This window comes from Lemur catta, chromosome 3, assembly GCF_020740605.2.
Source record: "Lemur catta isolate mLemCat1 chromosome 3, mLemCat1.pri, whole genome shotgun sequence".
Classification (NCBI taxonomy): Eukaryota; Metazoa; Chordata; class Mammalia; order Primates; family Lemuridae; genus Lemur; species Lemur catta.
The window spans coordinates 88328327-88342556 of record NC_059130.1 but is presented as its reverse complement, the minus strand read 5'-3'; the positions used below and the strand labels follow the sequence as shown (position 1 = coordinate 88342556).

The window sequence follows — 14230 nt, the reverse complement described above, 5'->3', positions numbered from 1 at the left end:
ATTTGCTAGAATGTGGGAAAATATGAAGAAAACACAACACAAATTTGTCTATTTAGTATTAAGAAGAAAACCCCAATATCTATGCATTTTATTAATAGAAAGCACGAGGAGGTACTGAAGCCATTGCTGGGGGAGGTAGAAAGGTACACTGTCAAGGCTAAGAGGTTTGAATCTGAATTTTGGCTTCTTCACCATAATCTGGGGCAACACTCCACCTCCCCGAGCCCCAGTTTTCCTCATCTATTAAATTGCAGACAACAAGGCCCCCCTTGGTTAGAGTTGTGTGGATTAAAGGTGATGATGCATGTCAAGTGCTGCCTGTCAGGGCACAGTCAAAGGCAGGTCTCCTTGTCCTTACAGCTCACAGAGGCAGGGGGTGGGGGCATTCTGGAGGCAGGGGGCTAGTATAGAAGGTGCCCAGAGGACAGGAGCTGGGGCTTGGAGGGAGCAATGGCAAGCTAAAGGAGGAGAAGTGTAATGATCTGAGTGTGGGGCTGTTCAGTGATGTTGTCTTCCTTTGAATGGCCTGTCCTGTGCTCAGGGACAGCCCCCGGGTAGGCCTCTCGGTCACCCAGATGTAAAGCAAGTGCCCACACACTCATTTTGTCGGAAAGACTGTAGAGTAACCTTTAATATGAGATTTAGCTGCTCTATCTGTGAAAGGGTGTTTCTCAGCTGAAAATGAACTGAGCAGTTGTGCTGCTGCTTCTTGCAGGGTGTGGGTGCTGGTCAGAGCTGACTCTAGTAAGGGACTAAGGAGGAACATCTGAGGCTGCAGGAAGCAAAAAGTAGGGAAGAAAAGAGGTCAAAAGGAATGGAGTGTCTTGGCCCAGTTCCCTGCGGATGGGGTGCCTGATGTCCCACCTGGTCCTGCTATAACTGTCCTATTGAGGGTCATTCGCGGTGGACGAAGGGTGAGAGTAGAGAGGTCACAGGTCCTGATCTCGGAGAATGGAGACACAGGTTTGAGCCTCAGGTGTGAGAGCTTGTGGGAACAACTGAGGGTGAAGAATTCCCTGGGTATTTGTGCCCAAGAAGTTCCAGCTGGAGTATAAAGGCACAGTGGTGCAGGCCCACTGAGGGAGGTGGAGGCCTCTAATGGGTCCCCTTCCCTCTCCTGCTCACCGTCTCTCACCTCCCTCCGGTCATGGGTGATTCTGAGTGTCACCTCCTGGCCTGTCCATTCATCACTTCTCAGTTCTTCTTTCTTAGCTTCCATCCCCCTTTCCCTCCATTCTCCTAGTCCACACTCCAGCATCTCTCTCCTGGATTATCACTCCAACCTTCCCTCTGCTCTCCCTCCACACTGTGACATCCGTAACAGACACTCGGAAACTCAGAAGGCTCCTTGGCCCCTACAGGACAGAGCAGTAGATTGTCACAGTCAGGGAAGGTCCCAGGCAAGCAACAAAGCCATCTGGACAGAGCCAGTCCTTGCCACCCCCGCCAGGGGATCCTGAGACATGAGGGAATGATGATGACCCCCATCGAACGGAAATGCACTCTGAGCCTCATTCTGTGCTGGGCTCCAGGGATGTGGGAGCAGATGAACCCTGTCCCCTCCCCATGTGTAGTAGGGAAATGGAAAAGGAGTAGATGACAGGGACCCAGTGTTGAAATGGTCTGTCCACAAAATCCTTTCCCCATAGGGTAGCATGGTCATCTTTAAACAAGTAAATGTGGCTCTAGTGGCTTCCCAACACACAGTGAAATCCAAACTCCTGGCCCTGCCTGCTCTGGCTAGCCTGCCTCCTGGATCTCGGCAGGCATCGATCTTCAGCTACCCGCCCCTCTTTCTGCTCCTCAGACGGGCCTCAGGCTTTGCCATGAGCTGCCCTCACTGTCTGGAATGCCCTGGGCATGGTTGATTTTACGGCGCATCACGTCGCCTTAATGTAAGCCTTACACAGCATCTACTTCTGCTATTTTTTTTTTTTTTGAGACAGAGTCTCGCTCTGTTGCCTGGGCTAGAGTGAGTGCCATGGCGTCAGCCTAGCTCACAGCAACCTCAAACTCCTGGGCTTAAGTGATCCTCCTGCCTCAGCCTCCCAAGTAGCTGGGACTACAGGCATGCGCCACCATGCCTGGCTAATTTTTTCTATATATGTATTTTAGTTGGCCAGATAATTTCTTTGTATTTTTAGTAGAGACGGGGTCTCGCTCTTGCTCAGGCTGGTCTCGAACTCCTGACCTCAAGCAATCCACCTGCCTCGGCCTCCCAGAGTGCTAGGATTACAGGTGTGAACCACCGTGCCTGACCTACTTCTCCTGTTTACTGGCTAATTTGTCTACTTGTTTATGTCTGTCTCTCCCACTAGAACATGGTCTCCAAGAGCAGGGACTTGTATGTCTGCAGTAACACCGTACCTGCCTAGCACAATGCCCAGACCGTGGTAAGTGCTCAACAGTGTGTGTTGAAAGACTGAATGAGAGCCACAAAGGGAAGCAGAGAGGCTGCAGCCCTGGAGATGATGACTCTCACTCAGGGACAGGGTTAGAAAGGGTCTCCCAAAGAGGTCACCTAAAGTTGACATTTAGGGAGTGAGCATCAGGAGGGACGAGGGAGCATTCGAGGCAACCCTGAGCAGCCCCAGCACAGTTGTGAGAGCACCACAGGGCCAGTTGGTGCTGCTGGAACAGAGTAAGGGTCAGGGAGTAATGGGAAATGGGCCAGCATGCGACACAGCCTCTGCTCTGAGAGCCTTGAACTTTAAGCTCTGGGTGATGGAGAGCCATAGGAGGGTTTTCAAGTAGAAAAATGACATGGTCTGGTTTGTGCTTTATAAAGGATGTGTGTCAAGGGAGAGACTGGAGGAGCTGGGGAAGTTAGGGGCTGTTGCAATAGCCCAAGGGGAAGGAACAGCTTTGGGAGATGTCAGGAGATGGAATCAGCAGGACTTGGAGACTGGGCTAGGAGTGAGGAGTGAGGTGTCAGGGATGACTCCAAGGTTTCGGGCTTGGGCAACTGGGTTGATGACTATGCCATTCACTGAGATGGGGACACAGGAGGAGGAACAGGTTTGGGGGTGAAGATGTTGAGTTTGGTTTTGGGCTTGCCAACTTCAAGGTGCTCATAGGACAGTCAGATGCAAGTGCTGGGAGGACGGGTGGATTGCCCTCTCCTGGGGATAGCAAGATGAGCTTTAAATATGTAAATATGAAGGACTTGTGGGGAGAGCCAAAGCTCAGAAGAGAGGTCAGGGCCGTCCCCTCTCATGGGAACACGTCTGAAGGCACCAGCTCATTCAGGAGTTGGGGAAAGCTGGGGAGGTGACACAATGACACATCCCTGAAGGGTTGACCTTGGAGGAACTGTGGTGCACATAATTCCACACTGGACTGGGACTGGGACACAGGATTCCACCCCCACCACACACACACTGCTGCCTTCCAATGTGGACAACCCCTCAGAGGACAGTGTGGCTGTTCTCACTGGTCTGGGCACACAGGGTGCCCACGACGTGGCTCATGCACAGCTGGGGACAGCCAGGTGAGTGAGTGGAGGGCTGAGTGGAAACACCTCACCAGCCCCACCCGATGTTGGCGCCGATGGCGGGCTCGGGTTGGGACTGCCTCCTCATCCCCAGGCCCGGCGCTGCCAGGGGCGATGACACGCGAGCGGGGGGCACGTGGGGATGCGAGAGGCGCGGGGCGGCCCCTCCCCGGGCCCCCTCGGCCTTACCCCTGTGCCTGGCAGCACAGCGCTACCCAGCCGCGCCCTCGGCTGTCCCCCCCGTGGTTGGCTGAGTACCCCCGGCGGCCCCTCCGTCCCGTCCGTGCCCCCCGCCGAGCCCCCGCCTCCGCCCGGTACCTGCGGTCGCTTTTCCGGGAGGCTGCCCCCTTCCGGGTGGTCAGAAAGGCCATGGGCGCGGGCCGGACTCCGACGGGGGCGCGGGCGGCCCCTTGCGGCGGTGGCGGCGGCGGCTCCGGTGGCAGCACCTGGCCGGGCGGGCAGGGCGGGACGGGCGGCTCCTCCTCGCCCTGCCAGGCGCCTCCCTGCCCCGCAAGGGCGTCGGTGTCCCAGGGGCGGGCCTGGGGTCCCAGGGCAAGCCCACTCCCACTCAGAACCAAGAAGGATCTCGAACACGTCTAGACACCTCATTGGGCACCAGGAGAAACTGAGGCCCAGAGAGGGCCAGGGATTTGTCCAAGATCACGCAGCCTACTCCACTCCGTCTAGAGCCTGGCCTCCATACCGATGAGCAGCGTCACGGCCCCAATCAGGGTCTCCGAGGGACAAAGTGGTACCACCGACTGCTTCCCTCCTGCAAAACCATGGGGTCAGGGGCTTGGGACTGGGTCAAGTGCAAGGCACAGAGCAGGAGTGACAGGGAGCTGACAGGGGAGCAGGGAGGTGGGAAGTAGCTGCCCGGGCCTGAGGCTGGAGGCTGCAGACCAGGCCAGGCAAGGCGCCGGGACATGACCCAGTTCGCTGACTTCTAAGATTCCCAGTCCCCTGTGGGGGCTGGGGGACGAATGAGAATGCGTCACAGCCTGTCTCCAGTACAAACTTTCTTTGAAACCCCATATTTTATCTTAGGTCATATGCATTTTTGATTTTTATTTTAAATTAATACCAACAAGTGGAATCAGCTCTGGAGCGAGGTGATCCCTGGTGGTGCAGACCAGCGAGCGTCTATGGGAGGCCCAACTAAGGACAAGGGGCAGGGGAGCCCCTCCTCCATGAGGAGGAATCTGAGGACTCCAGCTCTAGCGTGAAAATGGATTCAGGGACCCCTGGAGACTTTTCCCACGAGAGAGGGTGGGGGTGAACACAGGGCAGGGGCAGGGTAGCTAAGGAAGTGATCATTTTTGTTTCCTTTCAGCCTGGGTTTGTATCCTAGGAACTTGTGCAATACACATCTTAGTCCAATAAATGGTGACTGATTCTCATGAGTCAGGTGTTCTCTAATGTGCCATGCCCTGAGCCAGGTATTTTACACAAATTGTCATTTATTTTCATCTTATTAAATATTTGCTTATCCCCATTTTACAGTTGATGAAACTGAGGTTCAGAGGGGCTGACTATCTTCCTTGAGACCGAATTGTGGAACCAGGTCTTAAACTCTTCTGGTGCTTTCCTCCCGTCCTGCCTGTGGGCCCTGGTGGGCTGGGAACGGAGTGGGAGGCCCCTGGAAAAGTTGCCCAGAGGGCGGAAGCCCCAAGGACTATCTGGGCAGTTTCTCTCACACTTTCTCAGTAGGCAGCAGAGATGATATGACCTTTCTCCCTTTCTCTGAGCACTCATGCTATGGTCTTGGCAGATCAACAAGGGCCTGAGAATGCTGCCTATCTGATCACACAGCTAGTGCTTCCAGATCTGGAAATTCCAGTTATAGTGCACCCAGGGGCCCAAACCCCTCAGTCTAGCCTTGTCCCGCTTGGCAGATTGGTCACTGCAGATGGCCAACTTTATCCTGGGCTCACAGGCAAGAATGCCACAGGGCCTCAGCAGCCTGACCCTCCTATAAGCCCAGTCTACTGATGGAGGATTAAAGTCCGACCAAGCCTCTGAGCCCACAATCAATACCACTTCCTCCAGGAAGCCCTCCAGCATCTCCCCATTGAAGGGGTCTCTCCCTCTTCAGAGGTCGTATTTTTATCTGTCACTCTCACAACACTTAGCACTAAATATTTTTAATCCTTGTATTAGTTATGTACAACCATATTAGTGTCTCACGCTTCAGATTTCTATAACTATAGTGATAGTTTTATCCAGAATCAGGGAAATTAAGTGTTCCATATAAATGAACTTTCAAGATAACTTAAGTTTATTCTCTTTAGAATGTCTCATGTCTGTGTCTTTCACGGAGCCTAGCACCACTGCAACACATAGTAGGTACTCAGTGTTGAATAAATAAAGAAGGAACTAATATCTATCAAGTTTCTACTGAGCGGTAGGCACTATGCTGAGGGCCTTTACATACGCTACCTCTAATCTGGACAGCAACTCTGTTTTAAGAATATTTGAGTCAGAAGTTTAGATATATTCCTAAAATCAAATGAAGAGCTGGGATTCAATCCCAGGGTTTTTAACCTTGAAGGCTTGTTTCCTATTCTTCATCATCATCTGTTTTCAACTATTTAGGCATTATTCTAAACTCTTCTTATATACCAACTCATTTAATCTTCAAAACAACCCTATCAGGTATGTCCTTTTGCAAGCCCAATTTTATAGTTAAGTAAAGCAGAGAGGGATTAATTTGTTCAAGATCATACAAACCAGTTAAGTGGCAGAGCTGGGACGCAATACAAGCAGCCACTTGAGAGCCTGTATCCTAACCCCAGCCCCAGTCTGCCTGCCACACGAGCTCTTAGAATGCACAAAGCATTTGTGAACCACTTTCCCAAGCTTATCTTATTTTGGATCTCATAACAATCCCAAGGCAGAATAGATTCTGTTCTTCCCTGCCTCCCTCACTCTGGAGCCACACTGTGAGACTCTTGGCCCCACCACTTGCTAGCTGCATGGCTTCAAGCAAGTTACTTAACCTTTTTGTGTCTCAGTTTTCTCCCCAGTAAAATGAGGACAATAACAGAACCTATTACAGGGTTGTTTTAAGGATTAAATGAGTTAATGCAAACAAAACAGAATAGTGCCAGACGCATAGTATGTGTTATGTGCACCTCCTACAGTGATAGTTTTACCCAGAATCAGAGGGAAATGAGGTGTTCCATATAGATGAACTTTCAAGATAATTGATGTTTATCCCCTTCAATCACAGATCCACATTTCCCTAAACTGTCTTATTACCTTTTCTGTCTTCTTAAACATGGGCATGATAGCTCTTCCTTACTGAATATCTGTCATGCAAGAGGAACCAAGACTTAATATCCATCATCTTTATAATTCTTGCAAAAAACCCTGTGAAAGAACTGTTATCCCCATTGAGAACCGGAGAGGTTAACAGAGTCACCCAAAGTCACACAGCTAGGAAATGATAAGGCCAGAATTTAGACTCATTTTTATAAGACTCCAATGTCTGGATTCCTTCTATAAGGCCAGGAACCTTCTCAGGAAAACTGTGATGAATCAGTTTTTTTTGCTCCTATATGGTTAAGTCAGCATTCTGCAAGGGAGTGGGTGTGGGGGACTCCTAACCTGCTTCTTCCTATTCTAGGACTAGAGTTTTGATTCAATTAGGTGGAGCCTCTACCGTATCCAGGTCTCTGTATGTCACAGTGCTTGGAAGGATCTTTAACTCAGGACTTGAAAGACCACAGAGACCCACACACTGGATGAGAACAATTCAGGGTTGTCTTGTTCTTGACACATCCAACTATCATTAAAAAGGCCCATAGGCTGAGCAGGCAGTTCTGTTCAGAGTCTCTTGTATCCTACAGAGCCTCAGGGGGTGCTGGGTCTGCTATGTGCTGGACGGGGGCTTCTTGCTTAGAGCCTTCCCCAATTCCCTCAGTTCTATACCTCATATTTTCTATCTGTTTTAAGTGTTGTGAGGATTAAGACTTTTTATTTATATGCCAGGCTCAGAGAAGGTCCTCAGTAAGTGTCAGCTACTTTCCCTGCCTCTTTTCCTTCCCAGGCAATAACTCAATCCTCAAGTTCTGACCCCAGAGGAAATAAAGGAGGGGCTGAAACTAAGCCCTTAGGTCTTGGGCAGCTGAACACACTCTATACACTTTGTAGGGTAGGGAAGGAAAAATGGGTGGGGTCTTTCTGTAGAAAGGTCTCCCCCTCCATGAGGTAATCTTTTACATCATTCACCTGGATACATAACATTAAGACCTGCATTTATTTGAAAAGAGATTTTTAAAAATCAGTGGCTTTCATTTTATCTTGTAACCCAGTACATATTCAAATAACAAATTCTATTTCATGGTTTTAAAAATGCTCATTAACATACTAAAAATTTACATACAATGGACTAAAGCAAAGATATGCAAAGTCACTCCAAAGAGACACTATAGCTACCCAACCAGCCAAACCAGATTGTAACCTGATTGAACATATTAATCTGAAAAATGTGTTCATCAGAGGAGCCCAGGCAACCCTGGCTACGGAAATCGAGAGGAGCCTCAGAGGCAGGAGGCATCCACGCACCAGCAAGGGAGGGGGAGTTGTACTCCAAGCCCTGTGGCAACTTTATTTTTACTGCCAAGTGACATTCTGGTCTCTTTATCAGTCCCTGTGAATTGGTTAATGAAAGCTGTCTCTGTTTTACTGATGAATATCAGGTTTCTAAACTTAAAGGTTAAACCTTGGACTAGGTTGAATTCACTAAAGCAATGACTTGTCACTTAAATGAACCCTCCTAGGAAACTGTTTGCTGGCCTTTCCCAGTTGACAGAGCCCTAACATCAAATGGTATGGCCTTGTGAGAGCTGTTCTTTTTAAAAAAAATTTCAACAGTCACCATATATGCTTTTATTAATACTAATGCTAGTACAGTGTCCTGGTGACACCTCTTCTGGGAAGCCTTCCCTAATCCTCTCAGCTCGAACTAGTCTCTCCCCCCTCTGGGTGCCCCAGCACTCCTACGATAATCCTCAATATGGGATGTTATGAAATTAAATGTATCTCCTCTACTATACCACTAATGGCAAGGCCCTCATGTGAGTCTTCTCTGTCCCTAGTGCAGTTTACAACAGGTCTTAGCAAAGGTCAATGGAATGATAATGACTTTCTCACTGTGTATTTTCAAAACAGACAATACAGAGCTTTCTGGCAGTAAGAGGTACATTATAGATCCACACATAAAAAAAAGGTATTTTGATATAAACTTGTTTCAGTAGAAAAGAATGATTGAACATGAATTCTGGAGCCAGACTGCCTGGGCTTGAATCCTAGCTCTGGCACTTTTTAGCTCTGTGATCTTGAGCAAATCATTTAACCCCTTTGTATCTCAGCCTTCTCATCTGTAAACAGGGAATAACTACCTAACTTAAAGGATTGTTATAGAGATTAAATTAATCAGTATATATATAATAAAGTACTTCAAATAGTACTGGGCACATAGTGTCATGTAAGTGTTAGTTTGCCATTATTTTTAAAAACTACCTATTCACAAGGAAGATTGGAGATGCTTTACACTAAGATGCAAAACACATAGGTCAAATACAGAATGACAAGATGCAATAGCACTGGAAAGTGATTGAGTGGATTTAATAAAACCTGCAGGAGAACAAAGAGACTTAGAGTCCACTCCAGTGGTTCTCCAAGTGAGGTCCCTAGCCAGCAACATCAGAATCACCTGGGAACTTGTTTGAAATGCAAATTCCTGGGTCCAACCTACACCTACTGAATCAGAAACTCTGGTGGTCCAGCAGTCTGCAGTTTAACAAGCCCTCCAGGTGATCCTGATGCTTGCTAAATTTTGAGACCTACTCCTTTCCCCTCACCACCTACATCTAATCAGACTCTAAGGCCTGTTAATCCTCCTAAATCTTTCTCATATTGGTCCCCTTCTCTCAGGCTTCAGCCACAACCACATTTTAAGTTACCACCATCTCACCTGCATGACTGCAACCATCTGTTACCAGCTCGCCCTGCCTTACCTAGTCTTCTCCTATAGCAATCCCTCGAATCACCACCAGTGAGATCTTTCTTACAAACAGGAACACCTCTTTCTTTTGCCCACAAACCTAAACTCTAGCCACATTCATTGAGCTTCAAAACTTACTTTCTTCCTCCCTTTTATATATTCTTTCCAGAGCCTTGTCAGCACTGAGAAATTATTTTTCATTTTCCTAACCTTGTGGTTTTAAATTTTGTATTTCCTTAATAAAAAGCAAGGCTGGGCCATTTCCCCTGTATATTTATCACTTATGGTAATATTAGCAACTAATAATGATTGAGTGCTTTCATGTGTCAGAAACTGTTCTAAACCCTCATAAGAGTTAAATAGAAGAATGAATTGGAAAATGTCTCATAAGATGCCATGCGCAATGTAGTAGGTTTATTCCATTAATACTCAAGAGCAGAAAGATTACATGGATTATTTTATTTGTGATATTTCTCCTCTGGCTTCTCATCCTTAACAGGAATAGAGAGTAGTGGTTAAACTTCTGGAGCCAGTCTCCTGGGTACAAATTCCAGCTCTGCCACTTAGTAGCTGCATAACTGTGGCCTAGTTTGGGTACCTCCTCTGTCAAATGAAGATAATAATAGTACCTATGCCTTTCAGGGTTACTGTTGTGAGGATTAAATGAACTAACATGTGTAAAGCACTTAGGATCATGCCTGGAGCTTAATAAATGTTATATGTTGTCATTATTTATCATGTCCTATTGCTGCCATTGCCTATAAGCAAATATTTTTTCACACAAAATGAAACAAAGCATGATAAACTGGAAGAATATCATGCTTGGAATCAGAGAGACCAGAATTCAATTCCTAGCTCATCTACGTATTAGCTGGATGATCTGAAGCACATTATTTTAACTTTTTTGAGCCTCAGTTTTACCATTTCTAAAATAGGGGAAAACAGTACCTACTATTATATTTAAAGCTATTGTGAAGATTAAATAAGATACATAAAATGCTTAGTAGAGTGCTTCACACATAATACCAATAGCTATTTTCACTATTAATAATGTGGCTGAATTTGTTTATTCAAAATTAATAATATTAAAAAGCTGTCAAAGTAAAATCCTTTAGAACAATCCTGTGAGTTAGATATTATGATGTACATTAGGTGAGGAAAATGAGGTTCAGGGAGGCTAAATAACTTTCTCAAAGTCATCTTTACCTTACATTATCAAAAACGGCAGAAAAGAGATTCAAACCCAGGATTGTATGAATTTATTAGATCATAGTGCCTTCCAAGAGTCCATGTCACAAATCCTTATTCAACAAATATATATAAAGCCATGTATGTTCTCAGGCACTGTCTCTGTGTATACATGTTTCCTATCTTTCCTTCATAAAAATAGGACATGATAACTAAAAATAATAGTTAACATTTATTAGTTATTCTATACAAGGTACTTACTGTCCCAAACACTTTACACATATTAATCTATGCCGATTGTATACCTAGCTCTCCTTGACACAGCATGGACATAATCAGAGAACTGTGCAAAATTCCACTGCAAATTGGATATATGGATAGTATGTTTTATTATTATTTAAAGTTTATTCTCATAATTACAGGCTACAATTTAGAAGTCTGAAACATAAGAGAAAATTCTATAAAGAGAGTCCAAATAAACCTGAACCAGTATGTAGAAGATGGTTAAAACTTTGTAAGTAGTGCCACTTTTCAAGCACGGGCCGTGGAGCCAGAGTCAACAACATAAAATATCACAAACGACTCTAAGACATTCATCCTACACAAGTGAGCATGGAGATATAGATATATATTTATATAATATACACACTCTTTAATATTGTATTGGTCCACTGAGTATACATATTTTAACAAAAGATAAGAATCTATGTAATCCAGTTAAACATACATAAGATTAGGGTACACTTATTACATCAAAAGTTGGTGTTTATAAGTTACATATATTTAATATTTTCTAGAGTGTTTTTTTAATTAAAAAAAATATTTTAAAAGCATTTCAAACATATCTTCATTTTCCCAGTGCAAAAGAAGGTTGTTCAAGTCAACTTACCTTTTTCCTAAAGAGTAAGGGGAAGAAAACAAAAAAACACCACCTATCACAACTCCCAACACTACCTTCTCAATCAACTTTTGTAGTAAATCCTTAGATCGCTGGATTAGTTTATCAAAATTAAAGCCTTGTAATTATGATGCAGCCCTTGCTTCATATGTATGACTTTTATGCTGAAATGTTTCTATTTACAAAGGTAGAAAAAAGTTAGCAGTGAAAGAAAGTGGTTTGTTTTAAACTGCAGCAGTCCAATTGTGTATGGAAAGAAAAAAAGCACCATTTCAAGATAAAATGAATTGGATATTTTGGAATTTATTTATAGGCTAGGCAATAAGTTACTCTGATTAACACAAATCAAAACCACCTTGACTTGTGACCCCAGAGAATTTTAATGTTTTTAGGTGCATTTCTCTTTATCATGGTATTCAGTACATCATCTAAGTCAGTAACTCATGTTTAAAAAAATCTGATTACAAGTTATAGCCGACTTCACAGTCTATTTCAAATTCAGCTTGTCTGCTAGATCAGTTTTACAGGAAATGGTCTTTTAACATATGAATAGTTTTGATAATCTGGCAGGTCTCTTCTCTCCCAATTAAAAAAATAAGAATTTTTGCTAGCTTGCCAATTTTATAGGTGAAAAACACCGAAGAGTAAATAATTTAAACCAGAAAGATGGACAAAAAGCAATATAATTAATACACATCACTTTTTCCATTTGTATTCAGTGGAAGTTTTTACATTTCAAGTAATTGAGCCTTCATTAAAGAAAAAAACAAAAAGAAAAATTAAAGTACCTTCCAGTTCTAGCTTGCTACAGTTTCTTCTGCAAAAGTACTAAACCAAACCTATTATGAACTAAAGGGGGCAGGGCCATAGCAAAGGCAGAATAGCTGCCATTTTAAGATGTTTGCTTACCTTATACTGATGGGGATATTTTAGGTGATAAATTTTCTTCACTGCTAGCACTTAAAATGAACATTTGCCTATAAATCTTATTTGTAAGAAACTGATTTTATTAATTACCAAACATATGGAGAGGTATCTGTTGATCTAAAATTCTTTAAATCCAGAGAAATTTTTTAAAAAGTTATTTCACACATGAAGCTTTAACGTTTTTATTTAGGAAAAGATCAAATCTAAAGCTATAATGGTTCAACCTAAAGCATCCCTTTTTTAATAGCAATATTGAAATATTTTTCCTTGTCTCCAAAAAACAAATTAAACAGTATTTTTACTATGAGAAGTACAAAAATGCGCTTTAAACTAGCCAATTTCCACCAGTCATAAAAGAAATAAGATGTTCTTTCCCTTACCCTCCCCTCAACAATTCAAATCAGGGGAGAAGACCGCAAACTTTAAGAACCCCACTGGCTATCATCAGAATAACTACAGAACAAGGGTAGCACAGGGTGAAACTATGTCTCTATATTCCAGAAGGCAGAAGCTTGGGTGCTCTAGCTTTACAAGTAAAAGTAGCATAGGCAGGCATAGGCAGAGGCCTCAGTGAAGTTATCTGACTGGGTTACTGCTTTTACAAGGAAAAAAAGTGACAAACCTGAAATGGAATAAAAAAAAGAAAACAAAAAACCAACAAAAACCTAAAATTTTGTCACATTTACAGGAATCTCAAACATTTTGTATTCCCATGCTTATAGGTAGTTTTGATACACATTGTAAATAGCTTCAGTATTCAGGCAGAAGAGTACTGTATTGTTGACAAAGGACAAAAGAATTCTTCATGCTTCTGATATCTCAGATTTGCTGAGTGCAATAGCCAGTTCTAAGTCTTCTTGCTCCTGCTGATTCAGTCGGGCAAGCCTCTGCTCTTCCTCTCTCTCACTTTCCCTCTTGGCCCATTCAATCATATCTTCTTCAGAGGGATACTGCCATTTAAAAGATCGAATGAATGAACAAATGAATGAATGAATAAACCAATGAGTAAAACAAATAAAAAGAAAAAGCAATATAAAAGGTCATTAACATCTGCCTCCTTAGCGCAGTAGGCAGCGCGTCAGTCTCATAAAAGGTCATTAACTATTTGTTTCACCTGAAGGATTCTGGAAATAGTCTTGTTATTTGTTAATTTTTCTTCTGAAAAAAACATTTAATTGTAACCATTTATTAAACTGTGGTTTATGAAATTAATTCAGTCTACAGATAGAATATCTATAAAACTGAACATTAAAAATTTTATCACTTACTAGCACTCTGGGAGGCCGAGGCGGGTGGATCGCTCGAGGTCAGGAGTTCGAGACCAGCCTGAGCAAGAGCAAGACCCCGTCTCTACTAAAAATAGAAAGAAATTATCTGGCCAACTAAAAATATATATATGTATATAGAAAAAAATTAGCTGGGCATGGTGGCACATGCCTGTAATCCCAGCTACTTGGGAGGCTGAGGCAGTAGAATCGCTTAAACCCAGGAGTTTGAGGTTGCTGTGAGCTAGGCTGACGCCACAGCACTCACTCTAGCCTGGGCAACAAAGCAAGACTCTGTCTCAAAAAAAAAAAAAATTTATCACTTAAAATAGAAATGCTTAAGGTAAATTGGGAGATTTAATAAAAGGAGAGGGCTAGCCTTTTCTGATCTAATGTAAAACATCTGCTACTTCAACTTTAGTAAGCATTCTCACATGATAAATTATTTT

General features: G+C 43.9%; 2 protein-coding genes across 9 annotated transcripts in view; one reads left to right on the top strand and one right to left on the bottom strand.

Moving 5' to 3' along the window:
* The window catches only part of LOC123635662, a 39491-nt gene that overhangs the window by 5766 nt on the left and 19495 nt on the right, over positions 1-14230 (top strand). For 3 of the 6 annotated variants that reach the window (XM_045548061.1, XM_045548060.1, XM_045548062.1), the window contains 3 exons: positions 2319-2393; positions 3296-3490; positions 4094-4896. In XM_045548061.1, coding sequence (XP_045404017.1) covers positions 2319-2393; positions 3296-3490; positions 4094-4202 — 379 coding nt within the window. In that variant the 3' untranslated portion in view covers positions 4203-4896. Of the gene's footprint in view, positions 1-2318; positions 2394-3295; positions 3491-4093; positions 4897-14230 lie in introns of those variants that run through there. The other 3 variants (XM_045548063.1, XM_045548064.1, XM_045548065.1) reach the window with 3 other exon arrangements.
* Positions 10747-14230, bottom strand: part of EPS15 (epidermal growth factor receptor pathway substrate 15) — a 149301-nt gene continuing 145817 nt past the window's right edge. For 2 of the 3 annotated variants that reach the window (XM_045548048.1, XM_045548049.1), the window contains one exon: positions 10747-13466. In XM_045548048.1, the coding sequence (XP_045404004.1) occupies positions 13320-13466 (147 nt within the window). In that variant the 3' untranslated portion in view covers positions 10747-13319. The remainder of the gene's footprint in view (positions 13467-14230) is intronic. The other variant, XM_045548050.1, reaches the window with a different exon arrangement.